The 24,929-nt window shown below is 47.7% G+C and overlaps 9 protein-coding genes across 9 annotated transcripts; 6 read left to right on the top strand and 3 right to left on the bottom strand.

Moving 5' to 3' along the window:
- Positions 1 to 305: 305 nt before the first annotated feature.
- FIESC28_01478 (uncharacterized protein) lies at positions 306 to 2,663 on the top strand (the record flags this gene model as incomplete). Its single annotated transcript, XM_031155628.1, has 3 exons — positions 306 to 424; positions 486 to 583; positions 643 to 2,663. 3 exons carry the CDS (start codon positions 306 to 308, stop codon positions 2,661 to 2,663), a joined length of 2,238 nt encoding a protein of 745 aa, XP_031020316.1.
- Positions 2,664 to 3,406: 743 nt separating this feature from the next.
- On the top strand, positions 3,407 to 4,194 carry FIESC28_01479 (uncharacterized protein; the record flags this gene model as incomplete). The annotated part of the gene is made up of 2 exons (XM_031155629.1): positions 3,407 to 4,108; positions 4,159 to 4,194. The coding sequence occupies 2 exons, from the start codon at positions 3,407 to 3,409 to the stop codon at positions 4,192 to 4,194; spliced, it is 738 nt and encodes a 245-aa protein (XP_031020317.1).
- Positions 4,195 to 4,725: 531 nt separating this feature from the next.
- FIESC28_01480 (uncharacterized protein) lies at positions 4,726 to 7,796 on the bottom strand (the record flags this gene model as incomplete). The annotated part of the gene is made up of 5 exons (XM_031155630.1): positions 4,726 to 5,167; positions 5,364 to 5,945; positions 6,002 to 6,145; positions 6,200 to 6,927; positions 6,978 to 7,796. 5 exons carry the CDS (start codon positions 7,794 to 7,796, stop codon positions 4,726 to 4,728), a joined length of 2,715 nt encoding a protein of 904 aa, XP_031020318.1.
- Positions 7,797 to 8,736: 940 nt separating this feature from the next.
- On the top strand, positions 8,737 to 9,846 carry FIESC28_01481 (uncharacterized protein; the record flags this gene model as incomplete). The annotated part of the gene is made up of 1 exon (XM_031155631.1): positions 8,737 to 9,846. The coding sequence occupies one exon, from the start codon at positions 8,737 to 8,739 to the stop codon at positions 9,844 to 9,846; it is 1,110 nt and encodes a 369-aa protein (XP_031020319.1).
- Positions 9,847 to 10,960: 1,114 nt separating this feature from the next.
- FIESC28_01482 (uncharacterized protein) lies at positions 10,961 to 11,663 on the top strand (the record flags this gene model as incomplete). Its single annotated transcript, XM_031155632.1, has 2 exons — positions 10,961 to 11,116; positions 11,211 to 11,663. The coding sequence occupies 2 exons, from the start codon at positions 10,961 to 10,963 to the stop codon at positions 11,661 to 11,663; spliced, it is 609 nt and encodes a 202-aa protein (XP_031020320.1).
- A 20-nt stretch (positions 11,664 to 11,683) lies between these two features.
- On the bottom strand, positions 11,684 to 13,054 carry FIESC28_01483 (uncharacterized protein; the record flags this gene model as incomplete). Its single annotated transcript, XM_031155633.1, has 5 exons — positions 11,684 to 12,027; positions 12,076 to 12,140; positions 12,188 to 12,629; positions 12,677 to 12,713; positions 12,761 to 13,054. 5 exons carry the CDS (start codon positions 13,052 to 13,054, stop codon positions 11,684 to 11,686), a joined length of 1,182 nt encoding a protein of 393 aa, XP_031020321.1.
- A 1,264-nt stretch (positions 13,055 to 14,318) lies between these two features.
- Positions 14,319 to 15,132, top strand: FIESC28_01484 (uncharacterized protein; the record flags this gene model as incomplete). Its single annotated transcript, XM_031155634.1, has 2 exons — positions 14,319 to 14,729; positions 14,788 to 15,132. The coding sequence occupies 2 exons, from the start codon at positions 14,319 to 14,321 to the stop codon at positions 15,130 to 15,132; spliced, it is 756 nt and encodes a 251-aa protein (XP_031020322.1).
- Positions 15,133 to 17,001: 1,869 nt separating this feature from the next.
- FIESC28_01485 (uncharacterized protein) lies at positions 17,002 to 18,066 on the bottom strand (the record flags this gene model as incomplete). The annotated part of the gene is made up of 1 exon (XM_031155635.1): positions 17,002 to 18,066. One exon carries the CDS (start codon positions 18,064 to 18,066, stop codon positions 17,002 to 17,004), a length of 1,065 nt encoding a protein of 354 aa, XP_031020323.1.
- A 3,191-nt stretch (positions 18,067 to 21,257) lies between these two features.
- Positions 21,258 to 23,227, top strand: FIESC28_01486 (uncharacterized protein; the record flags this gene model as incomplete). The annotated part of the gene is made up of 5 exons (XM_031155636.1): positions 21,258 to 21,423; positions 21,476 to 21,569; positions 21,628 to 22,180; positions 22,219 to 22,232; positions 22,282 to 23,227. The coding sequence occupies 5 exons, from the start codon at positions 21,258 to 21,260 to the stop codon at positions 23,225 to 23,227; spliced, it is 1,773 nt and encodes a 590-aa protein (XP_031020324.1).
- Positions 23,228 to 24,929: the final 1,702 nt, after the last annotated feature.

Below are 24,929 nucleotides of genomic sequence, written 5' to 3' on the forward strand. Positions count from 1 at the left end.
GTCGAGCCTTTGCCCGTTGGTGTGACAAATCTCTACACTCCTGTTTCAATTGACAGTTGCAAGATATCTTGACTCTTCAATGCTTTTGATCTTCGTGACAACGAAGAATGAGTCTAACAGTGCCTAACTCAACTGTATTACCTACCTGCCTAGAGGTCTAGGGTCGGCTGTTTGAGTCACATAGACATCACAACTTCCAATTGGCTTGGTGATGGACGAGGCCCCACTGTGTGCTTATCCATAAGCGCCTGTGAAGACAGTGCTGCATTTTCAACCCTCTTCCATACAACCAACAGCCAGCCAGTATGCGTCTCCTGAACGTTAACACACTACAGCTCGAGTGGTTCCCGGGCGACCAGAAACCGGCCTATGCTATTCTCTCCCATACATGGGGCACCGAGGAGATCATGCTACAGGATGTTCCGTCTTTGCGTACAGGGCAGGGCGCGGGCTTCGCCAAGACCACTTAAACATGCTGTTGATAGCCTCGGACAGTTCAGCGCTACTCGTTTTATCGATGCAGCACGTGTCGACCCAGACGTAGTTAAAGCCGCGGCGGCGAGCCTCCGCACAGGCAGCCCTTGTATGAAAACTCGGATATATGCTTTGCATACCTTGACGACGTGTCTGCGGGTTCCGTAGATATAGGAAATTCTATGAGAACAAGTCGGTGGTTCACCCGTGGATGGACGTTGCAGGAACTGCTCGCCCCAACGGAACTGATCTTTTTCGCCTCTGACTGGTCCATGATTGGGACACGCCACGAGTACGCTTGGATTGTGAGCCACGTAACTGGCGTCGAGCCAAAGTATCTTGAGATTCCAGACACTGTTAGTCTTCAGGCGCGCCAGGTATTGATATCCAGCGCTACAATTGCCCAGCGAATGCATTGGGCCTCCAGGAGAACGACCACGCGCGGAGAGGATATGTCGTACTGCCTTCTCGGCCTATTTGGTATTAACATTCCGTTGTTATATGGCGAAGGCTCCGAGCGAGCTTTCTTTCGTCTTCAAGAAGCTATTGTCCGAGACCCAACGGTATTTGATGTTACACTTCTCGCTTGGGATATCGCCAAGCCCAAGGAAATGTCATGGGAGGCAGAAAAACTTTCCTACTGGACCCCAGCAGTTCGCTTCCTCATTCGCACTAGCCATCCTTGGTACCACCTCCAGCCACCAAAAGAGGACGGTGATATACGAGGTCTATTCGCCCGGTCTGTTCATTCTTTCTCGGGGTCCCAAGACCTGGTACTGGTCCAGTCAGATGTTGAAAGATCACTGACCGACCGAGGTCTGAGCATCACACTTCCTGCATCCAGCGATAGCCATCCTTACCTCATTTTGCCCTGCCGTATGAGACACGATCCCTGGAGACTACTTGCTATCCCGATTGTTCGCCAAGGACTAAATATGTACGCTCGAACTTCGCAGGAGGCAACTTTTGTCGAGCACGATGTTTGGAGTCGCTGGGCCCATCGTCAGGTGCACTTAATGGCTCGCGTCAAAGACCTTCCTTTTCGGCCTTTTGAGACGCTTCTGAAAGTCACAAAGAGCGAACCAGCTCAACTGTCTCTGTCCATACCCAGCCATCACTTTGATTTTGTTGGGATTCGAACCTCCACTGGCTGGTCCCGTCAACACCACCCAGCAGATACATTTTTGATTCCATATCGCCCGAGGAAAACGAGTTTATGGTTCATTCCACACAATGCATTTTTTACACACCAGTCATTTGGATGGACTGGAAATGGAACATTTGAATGTGTAACGGCCGTACTGCTGCAGACTTGGCTCAAGAAGACTCGCTTTGCAGTATTTCTGGAGGCATATGAGACCCACTGGTTGCTCAAGCCATTCCTAGGGCCAATTGGAATGTCCGTTTGCTTCCGACCGGATCTAACAACTTTCGAAGAAGTTGATCGTGTATTGCAAGACGGTTCTCGTTCAGACATGTCAAGCTGGAATACAATCACGCTAGATGACCTTTTAATCCTCACCTCTAGTTCGTCGAGGTTTGTTACAAGCCTGCCTACTTTGAGGGTTGGGATCGAGGTGTCCCGGTCCGGTGGTTGGATGGCTTGGGCCAGATCTATATACCGCGTTGTTGAGCTATTCGCCGAATTTATCATCAACCCCTCGGTTCCTACATGGTTCTATATCTTGCTCCAGTGGAAAGGGCCAACCAAGGCAGACTGGGACGCCATGTTGCCCATCATGCATGATCCTTACGCTCCCGCAGCGATTTCCATGCTATTTTGGTTCATCGCTCTCCATCAAGACATGCCTCTTGTAGCTCAGCTCTTCCCTAGCAGCTCAAATCTCATAAGACAGAATCGATTTTGGCTGGCTATCATTGTCGATATAATCAGCTTCAAAGTTACATCCTCTAACTCTGTTCACGATGCAATATCCGCAGCTACAGCAGCCAGGCTGTACCTGTATTATTACAAACAGCCGAATAGCGAAATCACTGGATATCATGCAAAACTGATGGGCGGTTTTGTGTTCATTTTTGGATGGACAGCAATTATTACCATTCAGTTGAAACATTCCCCGCGCCTTCTCAATTTTAATGAGCCTATATTGCATTTTCTTTCCATGGTGCTGCTGATGGTTACCCATACTGCTTCACTCTGCTTTTACTATTTTAATTTCTCTCGTTAAGCTTTGCATATAAGGCTGCTGAGGTGTAAGAAACACTGTAGGAGGGGATCAAGATACAATTTAGAAACAAATCAAATGTGCTACATCCTCGATGGCTTGAGCTCTCGTGTATAAATGGCTGCAAGGTTCCCCAACTCCAATGCAAGGGCTTATGTGGCACTAACCATATTAATAGTCTAACGACATCTCGTTGGTACTGCAAAATCCTCCTGTAGACGGAGCCAGCGGCTGCCAGATGTTGGCCCCAATTGCCAGAAACATTGATATCATGGTTCAATCTGGGTCTAGTCTTCCCCTAATTAAAGCCCTCTTCTCGTTCAGGGTGATTCAACCGTCGCGGCAAGACTGGCGGAAGTAAACATTGGGAACTTTTGAAGGCTGGATAAGGCGATACAGCCCTGGCAACGTATGAGGAGTCATATCTTTTTCAGTCACGCCATGGTCCTGATTCAGAGTAAAAGCCAAATATCCATGGTGACATGTGCCGCTTTGTTCCAGGGGTTCTGCTATCCCTGCAAGGACCCCGCTATAAGGTCTGCACTCAATGGTGTGCATTAAGTAATATCTGTCGACCAGCAACTACCAAGCCGGAACGCGGCCATGCAGGTACAGTACGTCCATCACCGGGGAGCAACGTTGCAGCACCGCCCTGTCACGTTATTAGAATTCGATTCTTCCGCCCACAAGAACCTGATCAATCTGCCATTTGTTTATGCGTAACCTTCAGCGTGCACAATTCCAACATGCATTTCCCCCCTCGATGTATCTTTTCTCTCGCCTGTTGGTTTCTCCTACAAAATGGGGGAACTGCGAAAGAATTAAACGGTCCCACCGGTGCCTTGCAGATCGACCTTGTATTTCCACGCAATGAGACCTACAACCCGTCTCCAATAATGCCAATCGTTTTCTCCTTCCGCAACACTGAGCTGCTTCCCTATCTCAGACCTTCAATCTCATATGAGGTCTGGAACTACAACAACTTCAGTGCAGACAGTACATATGGCGCTATCGACGTTCCTTCGGTCAATAAATCTAGCGTCAACCCACATATCGAGTTCAAGTCGCATTTGTATCCTTTTAACACAGAAGGTACATGGAAAGTCAATTTTCACATCCGCTGGAAGCATTGCTATGTTTCACCGGCCGAACAGGGGCGTCGCGAACTCGAGATGCTTGATATCAACACAACTGATATCGGCGTCATCTTCACCACTAAGGGCACCTCCAAGCAGATCGACCTTGCTGCGGCGGCTAGCAGGAACTGTTCTTCCCCGTTTGGAGTCACCATCAACGTCACAGACACAATGCGAACTCCTTCATCAGATCTGGTCTATGACCAGGATGTCTGCCCAATTGTTGCATCCTCACCGAAAAAAGCTGATAGCTGTGATGTTACGCTTGACGCTACCTCTGCGTCGAGTCTCGACGCCTCAATGACTTCCTGGGTGTGTAATAAGTTTCGGGAGACACGTAGACCTAAAGAGGTGGACTGTAGCTCTCAGAAGGAGGAGAAGAGCACAGCGCTGCATAGCATTGCAGGAGGGGTAACTTGCTTAGCATTTGCTTTGGGAGTACTTGTGTTGATCTGAAGTATCCTGTAACTATTCTTTTTATATACTTTGAGGTTGAGCGGTAAAAGGAGCATCCAGAATATCACCAGTACATGATGCTGTATTATTGATTAGTCTGTGTATGAGTTTATGTTCGCGATCTGCTTAGCATAGTGCTGCTTAAATGTAAGCAGGTCTTGGAAGATCCAATGTGATACTGTGAATAGATAGTGTAGTCATTGTAGAAACTACTTCACTACTCTTTGATCTGTACTCCTAGTTGAATGATTTCATCTCACTTTCGTCACGGAACTGACATATAATGTTGACAGAACCACAATAGCAATTTAAGGAAGAAATGTTATTTGGTATGTAATAGAGTGATTAGTAGTCAGGCTATGAGTTAGGGTCTATTAAGCTTCGACGGAAGCTAAAGCTCATCAGACCCAGACTTCATGACTTGTCAATGTAATTATACTAGCTAACACTGGCTCAATACCAAGGTTGCATGTCTAGGTATGGTAGATGCCCCATAAGACTGGCTGCGTCATACCCGTATTACCAGCACAAAGAACCTTACCAGACGCACCGATCTTGCCATTCTTCTTAAACTGCTTTATAGAGGTGTTGATGGCCTCGATGAGGTCCCCACCACCGAAATGGAAGTGTATGTTTCCATTGAGCTCTGTCGCTTCAACTCCAAAGGCGCAGGTGCCATAGTGTCCAAGCTCCCTGTGCTGAAGATCTGCTGTCTGTGTTGTCCACTTGGTCGAGCCGTCATTCTGAAAGTTCTTGATCATAACCTCGCAGTCCGACACCAACGGAGATGCGTTACTCGTGTCGTCCTTGTAAGTTGACTTGTTGCATGACCTCTGCCCGGGGGGGATATCGCATGGGTAGAAGGGGCTGGAGCCTTTGGCAGCCGTATCCCACGACTGCCATGCGCGCTCGGGGCTGCATACGGGAAGGCGCATGATTCCGGGTGTGGTGACGTCGAGTTTGAAAAGATGGTCCGTGTTGAGATCACCGGCGACTTTGTCTTCAGGTATTGCTTTGTGCTTTTTCCGTTTTGCTTGTAGGTGCGAACAGAACTGTATCCCTTTGGTTTTTTACATGATTCGCAGCCAAGAGGAGAGCTTCAGTAACTTACCCGACAACGATATCCTGTGCCGACATGCCTCCAAACCTGGTCCCATCCAAGGCTTCGATACCCGGTGGAGCCCTGAACTTGCTCCAGGCGCAAACATCTGGGCAAGAACCGCCCGTGTTACATTCCTTCTGACAGCCTCCAATGCCGTCTTCTTTCGGGTAGACCAAGTAGTAAAGTCGATCGCCATAACAGGTGCTGGTAGCATCCATGGCTTCTTTGCTCACGTAGTCCTCGGAAGGATATTCCGCGTCACAATCGTAACCTGAGTCAAGAACGAAAGCATAATAACCAGCGACTCTCCATATTGTAGGGATGATATATCCATAGAAGGTCTTTGCAACGTGTTTCTTGAGGTTGATACCAGTCGGGACAGCCTCCGTCTCGAAACTCGACCCCTCGCCGTCGATGCCGGCTTCGATCATTTTCCCGTCTGAAATGAGACTCTCAAGTATCTTGAGTGAAGCAGGATTAGAGCCATTGAAAAGATCGTTTACTGAAGCATTAGCAAGCGTTTGCCATCCATCGAGAACCTGGCCCATGTAGCTTGTGAAACTATCTCTCTTCCCCACTGTCCACGTAGTTCTGTGCATTGCGTCAGTGCCTATCATTGCTCTGGTATAGGAAGATTGCAAACTTACTCTGCACTAACGCCACTTCTTATATCTTTCACCAAAGTTGTGCTTTGTCCAATGAAAGTCATGGTCGTGTCCTTGGCATTGTCATGGTTTGCCGGATTGCCCTTAGAGTAGGGAAGGTTTTTGAGGTATGAATTGAAGAAGGGACTGAGAATCTGTTAGCTGGAGTGAGAGCATTTATGGATTCCTGTAGAGGCTTACGCGGCAATTGAAGAAGTACCCCAGGTAAGAAGGTCAATCATGACAAAAAGCCATGTATTGTCTTCCGCTTCAGGGATTGGTGCAAACTTGTTGCCAAAGTCGGCGACATCGAAGGAGACGGAAGTAGCCGCGTCGTGCACTGCATTGTAGTAGTCGCTATACATTTTGTGAATTCTGGCCCAGGAATTCCAGATGAACTTTGCCGCTGGTCCTGGAAACTTGCCGTTCATCCTATCGCTGCACTCTATTATTTCATTGAACGGACCGTCATTCAACCATTGGCAATTGGGCCTCGGCGTGATGTGGAGATTCAGAGAGATCGACCTGCTCAGGGTGTATCCCCTGTCCTCATCCAAATCCTTCCAAATTCTCATGAGATCTTTCCAGGCGCCATTGGCGCCCGATTCTCTCCATGCGGTAGGTGCTGACATAAATTTGATATGCTCGTTGACGTCTGAGCTACAGTCGAGGTCCGTCCAGTTGCCTGTTCTCTCGTTGTCCAGCTTGGGATCATAACCGCGTGCTGCGTCTTCTTTGAAGATAGCCCAGGACTTGGAGGGCCTGGGGACATCGTGGTATTCCTGAAGATCGACGGCCCAGTCAGTCGTGCCACCCATGCCGAATCCCTTGTACACAGCGTCGCGCGCCTTTTTGGTGCTGGGGCTCATACAAGACACCCATTCTTTATCGTCGTATACGATCATTCTAACTAGTATGCGAGGTATGAGCTAGAGTCGTATTACAAGATATAGGCTAGAGCTCCCAGTAAGAATGCTACCAATGTGGTCTCTCCAGAAGCAATTTGCACTCCTTTACTATCCTCTTTCCCATCCAGTGGCTCGCAATCCCAACTGTCCGGAATCTCCGACCTGTTGGGGATGCTACCGCAAACCCGCCAAGTCATTTCGGCGGCGATGCTTGTTGCAGCCGCAGAGGTCACGGCGATACACTTATCTGCCAAAGTTACCAGAGGCTCGACTGCGCAGACCTCTGCTACCATCTCGTCGGCGCGGTCATCCCCCTCCGGGACCTTGACCGTGTTTTGGACATCGGCGGTGAGTCCAACAGGAGATGAACAATTGTTGTCGCTTGTCTCAGCAGCGAGGTCGACCTGTCCTGAAGGGCCCTTCGTAGTGAAGGTAATGTTGATCTTGGTATAGTTGGCGTCAATATAGTGCGAATCGTTGTAGTAGTGATCGCGATCCTCGACGCAATTGAGAACACCAGTAGTAAGCGTCATAAGCCATTTGCCTTCGAGATCCAAGTACCGATGGTAAAGGACTTCTAAGTGAGGATCATGGTTGGCTGAGAGATTGATTTGCCCAGTATCGAGTCTGCCATCAAAAATAAATTGGCTAGTATTACTGTAATTGTAGATCTTGTAGATAGCATAAGGTTGAAGAGTAGGAATAAGTTCGGGGTTTCGGAAAGAGAAAACAAAAGGCGTCATTAAAGAGGGAACGAACGTCGACTCATTGCGTGGAAAGACTAGGTTAAAGTCCAAGATGCCTGTAGAATCTTGTTGCCGATTCTCAGCAGTCGCGTTGGAGACGAAGATGAGGACGAACCAATACGCCAAGGAATAGATGCAACGCATTTTGCAAATGAGTGAAAATGTTGGTCGAGAATGTGCGCAGGAACAAATTTAGTTTACCAGGGCCTGGACGACTTCTTGTAGTGAGCGGGATCCACGACCCTGCGTCTGTCAGGGCACATGAGTAACGTGCCGGCATCTGCATGGCCGTGTTTCCGGCTTGGTAGCTGTTGGTCGATAGATATGAGGCAATACACTATAGAAAGTAGTTATTCTAGCGGGGCCCTGCAGGGATATGGAAAGCCCCCGGATAAAGCAGCACATGTCACAAGGGGTTTTCAGCCTCTGCTGCGGAAAGAGATCATATGCTAATTAGACAAGCAAAGATCGACAGGTAACGTTACTCCTCATACGTTTAAACTCGTTAGCGAACATCCAGAAGAGAGTACAATTCGCAGCCTAAGGCCGAGCTCGGTTACAGCGCCAAGACTGCGTCACCTTTTCCAGCGTTTAAAAGTTCCTGATACTTACTTTCGCGAGATTTTACCGCGACAGCAATTTCCCCTTTGGGAAGGAAAAGAGTGTTTTAAACTGGGGAAGGCTGGGGTTAGATTGGCCACTTTGAGCAAGCATAAAATGAACTTTTGGAGCTGTCGTGGCCAACCCCATGCAACCACTGGCTCGGCCCGTCGGAACATTCTTCAGTTCTAACGCATGCTTGCCAATGTACCGTTCTCGGTGAAGCCCAAAACTCAGAACCAACAGCCTCAACAGGGTCTATCCAAAGGTTTCTGGAGGGGGAAGGTGTTGCTCTTGTTCGCCGATGAGGCGCAGAATTCTGGAAGACCAATAGTAGACTTCATCAGACGGTTGAGGGACTTTCAGTCCACCAGATCGGAAGACAGAAAGCTATAAATCGAGTTATGGATGGTACTGGGTAGATACTGCATCAACACCTTCACTCAGTCTCTTTTTCTTCTCATCGATCGTTCAAGCCAACGAGATGCATCTCACAACACTTTTGGCTGCGAGCCTTCTCCCGGCGCTTCCCTATGCCCGTTCTATTCCCTCGCGTCGAGGTGTGGATTGTTCGTTCTACACCTCTCCCGACAGTGGAGCGACATGCGCAACCTTTGCTGATGCCTGGGGCATGTCTGAGGATGATTTCAAGGCATTGAACCCTGGTATCAAGTGCCCTAGCATCGACACGGCAATGTCCTACTGTGTCATTGGGTCTGTTACCGATGGTGATGATGAACCTTCATCTACCGCCGCCGGTCCCAAAAGCACAGTTCCCGCTTCTACCAAGATGACTTCGGTTATTAAGACAACCGCTACCCCTATTAAGCCCACCGTTACCCAAAAGCCCTCTACAACCAAGCAGCCTTCTGGCAATGGTATCAAAACCCCAGAACCTATCCAGGAAGGCATGGTGACCAACTGCAACAAGTTCCACTATGTGTCACCCACAACCAGTTGTCAGGGCATTCTTAACTATAACAAGATTTCCCTTGCCGACTTTGTCAAGTGGAATCCGGCTGTCGGCCGAGAATGCGAACTACTCTGGGCCGGCACGAACGCATGCGTCGGTGTCATCGGCTCCACCCCATCTCTCACAACAACCACTAAGCCTAAGCCTGTAACAACTACTGTTAAGGGCAACGGAATCAAGACGCCAGAGCCCATTCAAGAAGGTATGGTGTCCAATTGTAACAAGTGGCACTTTGTTGGAGACACGACTACCTGCCAAGGCATTATTAACTACAACAAAATTACTCTTGACGACTTCGTTGCATGGAATCCAGCTGTCGGTAAAGGCTGCAGCCACCTCTGGAAGGGCACTCATGCGTGTGTTGGCGTGGTAGGGTCCAATCCCAAGCCAAAGCCAACAGCAACGGCTCCCAGTAACGGAATCAAAACACCTTCTCCTATTCAAGAGGATATGGTCAAGAATTGCGTCACATTTCACTACATCAGTTCCACAACCACGTGTCAGGCCCTTCTGAAGTACAGGAAGATCACAATAGACCAGTTCTTCAAGTGGAACCCAGCAGTTAAGAAGGATTGCAGCGGTTTATGGAAGGAGACTCATGCTTGTTTTGGCGTTAAATAGCCGGGTTCAGGGATCATACTTTCCAATTTAGACCTTATCCTTTACTACTTGGGTTTAAGGTCTCAGACGTACAAGCGTTGTAGTTTTGCAAATGTATCTTAACTTCTATGTAACTTCTTCTGATATAACCTTTATTGCTATCCTGGAGCCTTGTTTAATCAGCATACTTAAAACTGCGAGTGCGACTTATCTAGTTTTAACTGTTCAGCTTGATTCAACACGGTAGACCGCGGATAACAATGTGAGCTGAGTCCAATGCTAGCTGCGCAGGATACAAGGGACCCGATATTTACAAACACATCCAGTGTAAGGATCACTTGATAACAATCTACACCCGATGGGAGGGTCCTAACTTATGTGGAAAATTAGAGATTCCTCATAGGAAGCTCGGCCCGCTGAGTAGCTTGATGCTGGATTGGGGGTTCTAGGAGATCGAGCTGTGTAATAGCTGCCACCTATGATTGAAGTCTGTATTGTAATACTTAAATACCGGGTCTAGATAAAATCATAAGGTAAAGGGGTTTTCATTTATAAGAACCTTTATATACTTAGAGAAGAAAACTACCGGTTTAGATCTATAGCATGCTATTAATACCGTCCAGTTAGATTAAGATAATAGCTTTTATTTTAGTATGTAAAGGACTGCTAAAAAATAGTCCAGGGTAGCTATGCAATCGGCATAGTAAGATTCCAGGCAGGAATTAAGAGCCTTTTTATAGCTCAGTTTATTGTCTCGTTGTAGGGCTATAGAATAAAGTCAGTACAACAGCGAAATAGACCCTCTTTGCTATTGGAGATATCTTAACAATAAACTCCCGACGTCTGATCGGAAAGCATGTTTAAGCGGATCTTCATCTTGTTTCTCAGTACGCAGATGTAAGGCCCAAACTCAAGGGACCTGAAAATAGAAACATACATATATCGATAATCAGATTGGGGTTGACGGAATCTCTAGGCAACGACCAACAAAAGGACTGGTGGCAAAGTTGAACGGCCCCGCATTATGACATAACGACATGTGATAAGTAAGTCGAATTCCTACCCATGTCTTTACGCTTTAACTCGTCCTTGAATCATTCTACGGAGACCTCTTTTTTCGCGCCTCAATGTAAAAATGACCTCTACCATTGAGGACAGACTCATTACCCACGCCTCGGTTGGAGATCTGAGCCAGCTGGAGACTATTCTTTCGGAGGATGAGGAGTCTCTATCTGATAAGGCTGTGCAAGAACTTCTCGCAACGGCAGCAAGAGGATCGCATCTCGATGTGGTAAACTTTCTCTTGACCAAATTCGATTCGGTTCCATTCAACGAAGAGATCGTTCGAAATGCAGTCCGCTCAGGTTCAATTCCGGTCATGAAAGCACTACTGGCGCGAGAGCCTACAGCAATCAACATGCCCTTCGACCATTACGGCTCGCCCCAACCCGGATGCAGCTACATACCCTCTAGCCATAACCGCTGCACTTTACAAAGACCCCGCCGTGATCGACATACTGCTGCAACATGGCGCAAGGCTCGAGCGCTCAGGCGCTTTAGGAGCTGCTGCTCGACTGGGAAATAAACTTATGATGGGTCGTTTGCTGGAGCGCGGGGCACGACCTGAGACTGATTCTATTCGCCCATCAGAGCATGGGTCGCCTCTCCATACTGCTGTTGAAGCTGGACATGTCGGTGTCACAAGGATGCTTTTAGAGCATGGAGCGGATCCTAAAGCCTTGGACGGGAAGGGCATGACGCCTGTTAATATCGCTAGGAAGATGCAGGAGAAAGGCAAGGACATGTCACAGATAATGAAGCTTCTTAGGTACGAATAGAATTACCGTCTAGATCATTGTTACCGTCCAGGATCAATCTTCCCCTCATGCGAATGTGTCTCAGAGTCTTGATCACTCTGATCACCATGTGGCGCGCTCTCACCCCTCATAGCAAGCCCCCTTTGACTTGAATTGGGTTCGAATTCGTCGTTTATCCGTTGAAACGCGCCGGTTTTGCCCCCTGTTCCACCGATCGTTACCAGCTCTGTGGGTATTTTACTCTTGCCCGTAGCATTTCTTGACCCTACACTTTCGAATTTAGAAGAGACCATAAGCATCAGAGGTCTCAAGGTTGGCAGACATAGAGCGATGGTTCCGCAGGCTACTTCGACGACACACCAGGTGCAAGCTGTCGCAAGTGTCCCTATACTTGTTAGCTGAGTGTCGAGTATATGTCGCTTGAGCTGCTTACATGTTGTGTCGACAGGATCGAATTGCATAATGGTCGTGAATCGGTATATACTGGCGAATAAAACACTAAAAAGTCAACAACAGTTCTTGAAAAGGCCAAGGTCAGAACTTACAAACTTCCAAGCATGAAAATAACCAATAACGACAACTTTTGAGCCGTGTTGACCTGCAACTTCAAGATCTGCCTAACAGGCAAACACAAAATCGCCACATCTGTCGCAATATTCGGAACCGCATTGCCGATGAAAGAGGCCTTGAGATCAATACATTTGCCGTCAATCAACGGCAACCAGGCCTTTTTGATCGGATGGCACTGGAATATACACACAGCGCAAATCGCAATCCACCATGCAACCACCGTTGCGGCTATGATGGCGGATATCAATCGAAAGCCTCGAGACGGAAAGACGCGTAAGTACATTGCCAAGAGGGCAAGCTTGATCATCATCACCGCTGTGACGTATATGTTTTCGAAAGCCAGGAGTAGCTTCAAGAATATTATTTGATCTGCGGGGTCGACACGGTCGAAGTGCGTTCCCAGGCCATGTGCAATCACTGGTATCTGTTAGCGTTGACGATGAGGCTCAATGGTGTCAACTCACTGCCATAGTTAAGTCCGCCGGTAATAAAAACAAAAACCTAGCCCATTGTTAGCTTGTACAAGTAACTGCACCAACTCAACCTACCAGCGACACTAGAGTCAGCCAATCATCATTTCCGTAACCAATTCTCATGTATCGCGCCCAAAACCGTAGCCCGACAAACACAGCAGAGAGCACCAAGACCACAGTCGTCGTGGTGTTAAGCTCAGTGCTCCTGTCGGCATTCAGGTCACGCGCCATGTTTGGAGACAGAGTGGAAGTAGAAAGGAAAAACGCAAAAGTTTCGCATGAAGAAATGTCACCAAGATGAAGGAACTGGACCAACGCCAGGGAGAAGAAGAATCCTGCACGGCCGAGATTAGAGTTTGACACTTGCATCATGGTGCGATGTTGAAAGCAAAACAGGTGAAAATCTCACTCCGAATCTGACTAGACTATGGCGATCAGACAAGGGAGATGCCAAAATTCTGTCAGCCACAGAGTCTAGTCTCGGGGGAAGCAATCCTCTTTCTCCTAGTGACCAATGGGATCGAGCCCGTCCGTCCTCTGTCCCGTCTGTCAAATATCAATTTCCGCCGAGTCGCGGCCTGACTGCCTTACTAATCCTCTTTGGTAGACAAATGTGCAAGGACGCGTATCAAAAAAGCAAAGATCAAAACAAGCGAGTCAGAAAGTACGGGACCAGTGAAGATTGCAGCGTTACACTATTGACCCTATGGAAGTTAGTGCCTCTTCGGACCCATTGAAATGCGGCACCGCGCAAAACCCGTTGGTCGCGGGCCGCACCCTCGCCTGTTATTTCCAGCTAGTCTACCGCTCGCCCTCCAGAGAGACATGATGACGAAAGCCAATCATACCTTTTTCGCTGTTTTGCTTTTTGACCTTGGTATAAGCAGCCACAACGCAATGACTGGACTCGAGGTTGTTGAATCAGATGAAACAATTGAACCGCTGTTTCGGGACTTCGTATCATATCCCAGCAGCGTGGTATTTATGTTTTCTGTAGGATTTTATCCCGGATGCCGCGGTCCATACTATGCTCAAAATAGCCTAGTATAATTTGACAATCTTCAACATTCCGTCTGATCCGCTGGTCCGCTTGTTGTTGTCTAACATGTCCAAACAGGTATCAGATAGTAAGATAACAAATAATGTTGTTCTTCAACTATACCAGCATTCAACACTGTCTGAGTCATCCAAGCTCGAGTTTGATCAACTGAAGTCACTACCGTATCCAATCTGTAGCTATAGGTTATGCTCCTTTTCAGTGCAGCGTAAACCCTGTACGTTGCATTTAAGATATTCAACGGACCCTGATGCTAAGTGGATTCGACTGAAATTAGCCCCTTAACGAGACGTTGACGGTTAATACAGTGGGACAATTACTTACTAAAACACACTAACACAATTGATTGGATGAGAAGAGGGTATTCCCATTAGCCTCAACGTGTTAAAATTGAGATTAACTGCGCTACACGCGGAAATTCCGACAAAGACCCAGGAACCTAACTTTAAGAAGCTAATTGACAATTGCAATGAGGGGGGAAGTATACAGCTATAAGTACCGTCCAAACGCGTCATGGGGGAAAAGGGTCCTTGAAAACCGTTCACTTGTTATTAAATACCGAGAACCACATATATCATGGACTCCAAGCCTACCATTGTTTTTATTCCAGGGGCATGGCACTCGCCTGACTCCTTCCAATTGGCTCGCGATGCTTTGCAGGCCCGGGGCTGGGAGACGGAGGCTGTTGCGTTCCCAACTGTCGGAGCCGAGCCGCCTACCAAGGGAGTTCCAGATGACGCTGCAGAGGTCCGCAAAGTTCTCGAAGCTCTAGCTGAGCAGGGCAAGCAGATCGTTCTCGTCGTCCACTCATATGGAGGTGTGGTCGGAGCACAGGCCGTCCGAGGTTTGGGCTACAAGCAGCGACAGAAGGAGGGCAAAGCGGGAGGCATCATTACCTTCCTTTACCTCTCCGCGTTTGTAGTTCCCACAGGTCAAAGTCTTCTGAAAATGCTTGGAGGAAACTGGCTACCCTGGATGCGTGTGGAGGTAAATAGTGCTGCAATAATTCTAGTAGTGAAGGACATCGCTGACATGCTGGACATAGGGCGAGCGAGTGTTTGCAGACACCCCGGAAGAAGTTTTCTACCACGATATGTCTGCCGATGCGCAGAAAAAGGCAGTTGACGCACTGACACATGAGTGCATCCGTGCGTTTACGGATGAGACTGATTACGAGCCTTGGCAGGATATGCACTGCCTGTACTTTATCTGCGAGGAAGACAAGGCGATCCCTGCAGCTGTACAAGAACAGATGGCCGGCATTCTGGGGCCGAACTCAATTGTCTTCAGGAGCAAAGCTTCGCACTCGCCATTCCTTTCCGCTGTTCAAGATGTAGTGGATGGTGTTGAGAAGGCTGCTGCATCGGGTCAGAAGGATGTCTCCGCCTAGTTTTGTTATACAATATTACGTAGAAATTAAGACGAAACTATTGCGTACAAAGCAGAAAGACTGATTTATTCTTCCCAATAAGTGACAAGTAGGGCTCGTATGCAAATCTTGGCGGATCACCGTCGCATTAGCCACGCCCGTCCTCGCATGCAATCTGTACATGATTTAGCTGAGTACTGAATTCGTGTCCCCTTCCGGCTCCAGACATCCAGATAATATATGTGATACCGGATAGCTCGGCAATCCGCGGGCGGCTTTGCCTGGTTCAGCCTTGATATCCCTGCCAAAAATTGTAGATCAGGAACGTTATCTGTGATCTGCTGTGTCATATAGGGTAGGAATACAATTGAAGCCCAATGTAGAGATCGACAACAAGATGAGACTATTCCCTGCACTGCGTTAATTTGCTAACTTGAAGCTAATGTCGGAAATAACCCGAAGCCCTTGAACCAACGGTCAAGGGCACATATCGACTCATTGCATGGAATGATTCAAGCGGCAATTGGGATTGTGTCGTTCAAAGTGACCATTTGGACGATTGCTCGGGACCGTGGAGGGACCGTGGCTGGGTGTTCCAGGAGGTCGCCCTGTCAAGTCAGCTGTTGACATTCGGAAGGACCATGGTGACACTCGATAACATGGAGGAGGATGATACAGCGACTTGGTTCAACCTGTTTCAGCAGGGAGTGACCCATGACTTGGTATCGGCCTACAGCGATAGAGAATTGACCTTTCAGAAGGATAAACTTCCCGCGATATCTGGGCTGGCCAGATTCTTTGCCGAACACCTTGAAGATCAATACCTCGCTGGTATCTGGAAAAAGGATCTTTTTCTAAGCCTCTTCTGGTACTGTGCTTGTTCTTCTTCGATGAAAAGACAGCCATTCTTGGCATCAATCAACACAATTACTTCTCGTCCATATGTTGCACCATCCTGGAGTTGGGCTGCCGGATTGGACAGCATGGAATTCGGGACCTGGGGCTTTTATCCAGGTCAGTCTCAGTACCAATCAGCGCCGGAATGCAATATCGTTGATGCCCAATGCACTGTCGAGGGACTGGATCCATTTGGGACTTTAAAGAGCGGCTACATCGTACTTTCTGCCAAGGTCCGACGACTAGAGAAGGAAGAGTTCTCATTTACGCCTACTCCGAATGGACAGAGGGAAATTACGACTGGTATCTCAATGGTGAAACCAGAGTTATGCAGACCTTTCTGGATGGGCACCCAGAAAGTGACGATCCTGATATTCATCGCGTGCTCTTCCTACTTTTGGGAAGCTGTGACGACTATGGCTTAGAGGCCTATGGAAAGATTCGAAAGGATGGAGCTCCAAATGACGAAAGATGTGCCTTTGGACTTGTTCTTTATCCAACTCAGAAGGCAAATACTTTCTATCGTGTTGGTCTATTTAGTTCGCAGGTTCGGAATCACGCGCCTGATGGAGGCTTGAAGTTTTGCGATAGCTGGAAGACGGAAGAGATTACTATTGTCTAGAGAAATAAAACTTTCATAGCGCATTGCAGAGTGTTGTTTTATCAAGTACGCATTGCCAGATATGTTATCGCAAGATGTGTCACAAGCAAACCACAAGTAGTGGGAGCATCGTCCAGATACGGGATCTTTAAACTGAGTGCACTTTTTGGTAGCTTTATTATCTTTTTCGTGCAGCAATTGATATATATTCCACTACTATCAAATCAATCTATCTGGTAATCCACTTAACGTCTATTCATCGGAATACATGTATTCCGCACAATCGGACCAGGACTCGTCTTAGAATTTCAACACCACCAAATACTTCGTGTATCGCTTCCGTGTATCTTGGCAATGCTAGAACTTTATTGTCAGACTACAGAAAGCCATTCTTAGCAAAAACGACAACTGAACGAGACAGCCGCACCAGCAGCAGGCACAGCAATAGTCAAGGCTTTTCCAACCAGATTGCAGAATACGCAGTCCAACTTCTTGGTGTCACACTCGATCGTATACTTCATGTTCCCATGTTCGTTAGAATTATCTCCAGATCCGTCCCTTGGAATGTTGCGCATGGTGAGCTCCATGCTGGCAGGAAGCTTGTAGTACCGGTCGATCTTTTGCTCATATCGTTGACACTGGCCTTCCTTGCCAGGTCGCGTATCAGGCTGTCGGCAGACCTCTGTCACCACCTCTCGCTCGCTTGTAAACTTGTCGTGCGTAGCCAGCGTCTCGAACACCGCAGCCATGCGCTCCAAAGACTTGTTGACAGGATCCCCGCTGCATTCCCAACTAATGGTACATTTGTCGTTGAGCTGACGCTTGGTGGTGTCACACTTGAACAGGTCTGGCAAGAATGCTTCTTTGGCTGTTTTCATGACATGGCTGGCGGGCTTGTTCCAGAATTCGACTGTGTCGCTGTTCATTGAGCCACGGATTTCCATCTTCTGAGGTTCAGGCTTGGGTTTCTCCGGGCTACTGTTGGGGTCAGGACGGCCTCGATGGTTGCATACGTATGCGCTGGAGCACCATTTTCCATCGGCCAACTGGAAGACTCTGTCCCGGTGATAAGAGTAGCATGTGAGGTCTTTCGTTGGTTCATACGAATGGTGAGCGATTCCAGCCTCGTTGGGGTCCTTGACGTTGAGGTCATTCAGCACAGCCCATTCGTCGCCGTTAGGCATAGTGAATCCAACCCATCCCCAAGGATAGTTGCCAGTCCAAGGCACGTTGACCATCATGGTTGGCTTGTTGGTGTTCTCGCCCTGACCAGTCCACACGTCGCCATTGTAGTAGATGGCCTCGCGAGAGGTCGAACCGCCGTTTACACCTAGCCCGATGCCACAATCGGCGAGGACGAGATTCTCGTTAGGTGTGTTCTGGGAGTAGGCAAGGGGAGCATGAGAAAGGAAAGCCAAGGCCGTCAGGGCGGCCGTAAAGTCCTTCAGAGCTGTCATGATGGATACAAGTAAACTGTTGAAAGAATCTGATATACTGTTACGTATTTCGAGTATGAGTAGAATGTCTGGGTTGAAGCTTGAGTCTGATTCAAGTTGCGTGACCCAGATTCTACTATTTATATGCCTATTCACAAAGGTCTCTTATATCACGAATCTTCGGATTTGGACTTATGACAGCTGAACCCTGCCAACAAATCCACGGCGAAAGGCGGCATCGCTAAAATCTGACCGTTCTTACCTTGCATCCAGTCATTCGTGGCTGTGTATCGTACGCTCGCTCAAATTGACGAAGGTATCACGAATCAAAATACTAGTTGTGTAGCTGTGTCCACGGGGGGCTTAATGATGCTATTCTATCATTGGCGGATTATCCCTGTCATTCAATGGACCTAATGGCCATCGCCGTTTAATTTATATCCCGCCCCTGTATTCTGATTGTGCCGGGGCCCACCTGAATTGCAGTTACCTTAGCCTAGTAAGCCTGTGCCGCTCATTTACTGGAATTAAGTGAGATTGACAGGGAGAATGTTACCAAGGAAGAATGTTATGATGCTGTAAGACAACAATCTTCTTTGTACGATCAAATGATACACTGAATCAACGAATGTGTACCGATACTTTATAAGCTCAGATTTGCGATATCTACTACTGCGACAGTTCTGATATACATTATATTTTAACGAAGCTAACTTTGATCCATCGCTACCGAGCGGTATCTAAATTTTAGCTCCCGTAAACTTTTAATGATGCTGTAGATTAGTATTAGCTGCGCCCGTATCGCCTAGCTTCCTAGGGCTGAGGGCAATGGTGCAGGGGTGATACAATTGTGCTGGTAACGTAGCATCGCCGATTAAGCTCATCGGCGAGATCCGCATTGATGCAAGGTTTATACTGGAGAACGGAAAGTAGGCCGTGATAAATAAATAACTAAAGACTCTACCCGACTGTCAAGGCTGGTAAAAGCTCGGCGAAGCCGAAGCTGTAGAAATGGCCGAGTTGAGAATTCGGTCGATTGTCTTTTCGCCAATGTAACGGAGGGGTAAGCCCAGACCAGTCACAATCTGTCTTGATTCCAGTGGGCCTGTGCGGCTGAATCGTTACAACTGTTTATATGCGAAAACCGTCGTCTTATTTGCTCGCTTGGGAGGTTTCCCGCTGACGTGAGAAGCATACATCGGCCACTGTTTTGATCAGTTCAAGCTGGGGAGATGCGAAACTAACCGGATTGGGGGCTTTAATTACGTGATTGAGTGAGGACTTCCCTTACAGGAATGAGCTCCCTTTAGGGCTGGTGGATGGTTATCAAAGATAGATCTTGATGTGGAAAGATGTGCTTATCATCTTATCTCTTATCTAGGTTAAGAGAAGGAAGAGGGTTAGGATTCGAAACTTAAATATAGCAACTTCAAAGGTTATTCTTAGTTGCTATAAGTAGAGGCCTGATGGCTACATCTGGACGGGTGTAACATGTTGCCTCTGATGTGTATCTATTACTTCTATCTTTAATAAATGCTTTAAGTTCAGTGTCAGATTAGTAACACGATAATGTATCTTTTCTTGGCCAGCCTGATAGCGAAATGCCAATCGTTAACACGTATCTCTCCACCTTCCAAGTCAAGTCCAGCGAGATTATTAACAAAAGTCCTGAAGCCATTAATAACTTCCTGAATCTTCTCACGACTATGAAAGCCCTGCTTCCAGCAGAAGAGAAACACACCTTTTCCGTCAATGCCCCACCTACCCTCGAGTCGATTGATGATTGCTTCACCTCCCAGAAGCAGGCTACCACTGAATTCTCTCTTCTCACTCGATTGCGCGAGGCCTATGTCAGAAAAATCAAGGGAATACAATGGCAATTGGCTTAAAGGTTCACCACCAATTGAGGCACCTTGGTCTCTGCCAGCCGTTCTCTGCTTCCTTACAGGTCTCCTCGATGTTACTTGATTCGGTTGATAAGCTCACAAGCAACCATCATGGGCAGCTTGTACTTTGGTATGTACTGGGCAAAACTCTGTATCACAATACCTTCTCAATGTGCAATTCGGCGTCAACCCCGTGTCCATCATATGATCAATACTCCTCTTGTCATTTGTCTAAGTGGGCCTCTAGTAAAGGCCAGACCTACTAGCAATAGATAGTGCTCCAATCATCTCTTTGATGTATGATAGCCATAAATAAGGCGGGCGCCTTGTCGGAAGACATTTTCGTGTTTGGCTGTAGGCTTGAAAGCCCTGTCTTGATTTACCCACGTGGACCAATCAGAGTTTGTTCGCACTGCAAAGCTGTCCGTTTAATCGCGGAGGTCAGATTAGTACAACTAGACATCTTGAAGGATTGCAGCAACGGGACAAACCGCGTGCAGAAGCTGAAAGGTGTGGCTTCCGATGAGAACGCCGACTGCAACGCGCCACTAATATTCTTCGCTAATCAGTTTCTGTAATTGGTGCACTCAATTGAGCCTTACACCATGTCATCCTGTACTTCAAGCCAAGCTGAATCCATTTCATTTAATTGTCTCTTGAAATCCGATGCGCTGTAGATTGCTCTTAGGTATCAAGCATTACAGGCTTGTAATATGGTGGAAAAAGTAAAATAAAAGTATAGGTATACACTCTACAGTATCAGTAATACCTTGTTTACTACTATAACTTCAATGTAACTCTAAGTACTACTGAAAGTGAACGTTCAATTTACTAGAGCTCTTACTGTATCTTTGCTGAAAATGTGTGGAGGATCCATCTGCTGGCCAGGATTCTGAGGAACACTTATGTTAGCAGTTTGATAAGCTTAGCGCATTTCCCATGCTTGCTCAAGCTGTAGAGCCTCATCCAGCACATAAATTGCGATCGCTTGGTCTAGATCTGGCATGGCATGGCTTCTCCCGCCCTGATTCGACATGAAGCTTCAATAGCTCTGGGCCCATGACACCCTTTACCTAGATACCCTGTTATGACTCTACACTTCCATCATGTCGACCGCCCCAGTGGCGTTAATCTCCTCTTCAGCCTGCAGGTTCAGGGTGAACTAAATGATGACCACCTGGCTCAAAACAACGAGCATCCCCCCCGAGGTATTAGCTGAGCAGCCTGCCGCAGTGCGACTCTCGCCTCCCTCATTCACTTCCCTTGTTACGAGCGGTCATGAATTGCCTTTTACAGAAGACCATTAAGTCCGCGTGGACAAGAACCATGCTTCTGTTCTTACTCATCATCCATCTCGTGGCCGCTAAGAACCCAAAGGATGACTTTTGTCGGAGATTCGCCCACCAAACCACTGTCATTGACGACAAACTTTACATTGACGGTGGTTGGGTCAACTTTGATGACTTCCAGCAAACCCACGAGAACTACTCTAGTAAGTTAACGCAACTCATGGCTAGAATTAAATGACTGAATTCCTTCTCCAGATACTTGGCTAGCATACCACGATCTTAATAAACTCGTGAAACGAGGTGGCGATCTTTGGCCGGACTTGAACATCAGCCTGAGCAAGAATGATAGGTACGCTAACTATGATTGGAACAATTACTGTACTGCCATGCTGAAGTCTATGAATTAGTATCCCGAGTGTACATGGTGGTATACTTTGGGGTGATAGCGTCAATAAGCGATTTTACCTTTACGCCGGCGAATGGAACAACGGTTTCTCCCAAGAGCCTTACAGCCTGCTGAGCTACGACATCATCTACGACAAATGGGATGACTTCGGTACTCCCGACATAACTCCCCCACCGAAGATTGCCTCGTATGGTGCCGGCGTAGGCGTTTCCGAGACCGGGATGGGTTACTACTTGGGAGGATGGATAAGCAACGCATCCATGAGCGGATGGACCGACGATCGAACAATGAGCTCGAATTTCTATACCTACTCCTATGACTCGGGGAAGTTTACCCAGGCCGCTGGCCCGAGTAAACAGCCGAGAGCCGAAGGAGGTATGGTTTGGATCCCGGCGGGTGATTCTCTCGGACTACTTGTGTACCTCGGAGGCATTGTCGATCCCCATGGGAACAACACAGAGGCTCCCCAGGCATTCGATGAAGTCTTTGTCTTCGACGCCAAGGGAAACTGTGGTCAACTCAGACAACCACGGGCGAGATACCTCAGAACCGACGTCAGTTTTGTGTCGATGTGGCGTGGGCACCTGACAAGTCCACTTTCAACATGTAAGGAAACCTTCCTTGAACATGAAGCATTATGCTGACAAAACAATAGTTACCTCTGGGGAGGATTGAGCGTGCAACCACCGGTTGTCAACGCCACTTCATTCAACGATATCTACATCTTGACTCTTCCTTCGTTCACCTGGGTCAAAGCCTACCCAGACCATCGTGGAAATGCCACACTGCCGCCAGAGTACGGTCACTATAGTGCTTCATGCAACATGGTAAAGCACATGTCTCAGTTGTTCGTCATTGGAGGCACGTACACCGACACAGACGCTTGTGATCTAGCGTATGATGCATGGTCGCTGCACAATTTCTGGACTGGTACTAGCAACAACGCTGGTAACAACGAGACCTATTGGGCTATATACGACCCCAAAATTACCGAGAACGTCGTTCCCGCTGACGTGTACAATGTCACTGGTGGAGATAAGGAAGGCGGTGCAAAGCTCGTGGCTCCCAAGGACGGTTTTGACGAGGGGAACAAGCCCCTTCAAGACTTACTGGGACGTAGACCGGAGATAGCAGAGCGTTCACCAACACGTTCTATTCCCTCAACAACCAGTACATCACCTGCGAAGCCATCACACAGCTCGTCGGACCATGGGTCCAAGCTCTCTACCGGTGCTATTGCTGGAATCGCCATTGGCGGCGCTGCAGGGCTAGCTCTTCTCCTTCTTGTATGGTTCTGCATTGGTAGAAAGGTCAACCGTCGTCGCCAAGAGAGGCGCCAGTCTTCCATGACGCAAAACCAGTATCACTTCAATGGAGCAAACATGGCCTACCCTCCGAGCACTGTCAGTCCGCTTACATCAACTGGACATTGGGGAGAAGTGTCTGAGCCTCTGAGCCCACACCATATGAGTCCTCATCAGTCCGTCTCTGTAACTCGAGTGCCACCGACAGAGCTTCCAGCTGAGCAGTATGGTCCTGCATACATTGGAAATGAAGCACCTCAGTATGTGGTTGGGAGGAAGACGCCCGGTGAGAGTTAGTCTTCTGCGCCCTCATAAACTATTATTCTTCATCCTATCAAATGTTAAGTTCAGTAGTTAGCTTCACTTATCGTCAACATACCTATTGTAGTTGACTTAATATACCTTACTTTGAAGCGAAGTCTTCTTTCTAAGTATACACACGTAAGCACTAACCTGAAAGGGCTAGATAGGACTTCCAGTAGCTTTCTTTCTTGGAGCGGGGTTGAAGATTCATCCTCAGAGAGATTTGGTTACTTCCTTTATACCCGTAATTTAATATCTTTCTTTTCACAAGGTCTTATCAAAGTCTGTTCAGTTACGCTCAGAAGGTATCTAAATGTTGCTCAGTTAATGGTTACGATGGTTTAACTTCCCTCTACAGATGACTCACAAAACTCACAAAACTCACACAGCCACGCCTCCTTCACAGGTCATTCTTCAAACACCAGAATCACTCCGTGAAAAATGCAAACAACCATTTATTTGCTGGCCTCCAAAAGACCGGCTTGAGCTGCATTTCAGATGGCATGATACCGTTGCCGAAGTCCAGGCGGCGACCAAGGATGGTTGTCGTCTCTGCGCCCAACTCTTGATCAACAGGAAGTCCCTGTACCCCTCAAATGCTCCTGAGGAGAGCGACAGCAACGTCGGAACGCTTGACATACATAGTTGCTCCGACGGAACCCGCCCAGAGAAAGGGATATTGTTCTACGTCAATATGTATTGGTGTGAAGATCCTGCAACAGAGATGTACGTGGAGAGGGAAGTGTGGCAAGCTAGGGCTTTATTGATTCCTTATGTTCAGCAAGGTATGAGCGCATCGTTGAGGTATGTGGAGAATAGCTCAACCTGGACACAGAAACGTATCTCAGCTCGACTGGGGAGGAAGATAAGTTATCTCACTCTCACGAACAGAGCAAAAGATGGCTTCGAGATTGCAATGCGGGTCATAGTTGTCTGGCGCACATTGGCGATACACCCAAAGAGTTGCCCAGTAGACTCATTGCTTTAGGCGATGGTGAGACGAGACTTTGCCCTGACATAACCACGATCGATCCTTCAACTCTCTACGCATCTCTCAGCCATTGCTGGGGCCTCAAGAAGTTCCTGACTCTGGTCAAGGCGAACTTTGCCGACTTCATACAGGAAATCCCACCGAAAGGTCTAACAAAGACATTCAAAGAAGCAATATCTATTGCAGGATGACAACTTCAAAGTTGTTGTACCTATATAACCGGGCTATGCGAGGATCTTATTGTGATTGTATTTAGGCAATCTGACTATAAAGGCACATGAGCGTTCTCATAGGTTGGGGCGTAATAGCGAGCCAGTCAAGATCAAGCACCCCTCAGCTTACTCAGACCTAGGACCAGAATGGTAGCAGGAACCTTTGCCACTCTTCTGGTATAAATACGAATGTATTCAGGACTCTTTCCGTGACTGACTTACATCTTTTCATTCTCCTCGTCGGCTATATGGTTACTTCTGCCATTGCCAATATCATAACCCACAATGACCACAATACAATCTGAGTCTAGCAGCTTTGGCAAGACTTTACGACAAGTTACTAAACTGTTGATTGCAAATTTCCTGCTATCAATCATCTTCGGACTTGCTCTACCGACCAAACTCCTGCGTCTTCTACCGGTCATATCATCAATCGTCAGCTTACAATTTACCTACGACGAATACTTCTTCCTTTCTTGTTGGACAAAACGGG

Source organism: Fusarium coffeatum, assembly GCF_003316985.1.
Source record: "Fusarium coffeatum strain FIESC_28 chromosome Unknown BRIP53273_contig_38, whole genome shotgun sequence".
Taxonomy (NCBI): domain Eukaryota; kingdom Fungi; phylum Ascomycota; class Sordariomycetes; order Hypocreales; family Nectriaceae; genus Fusarium; species Fusarium coffeatum.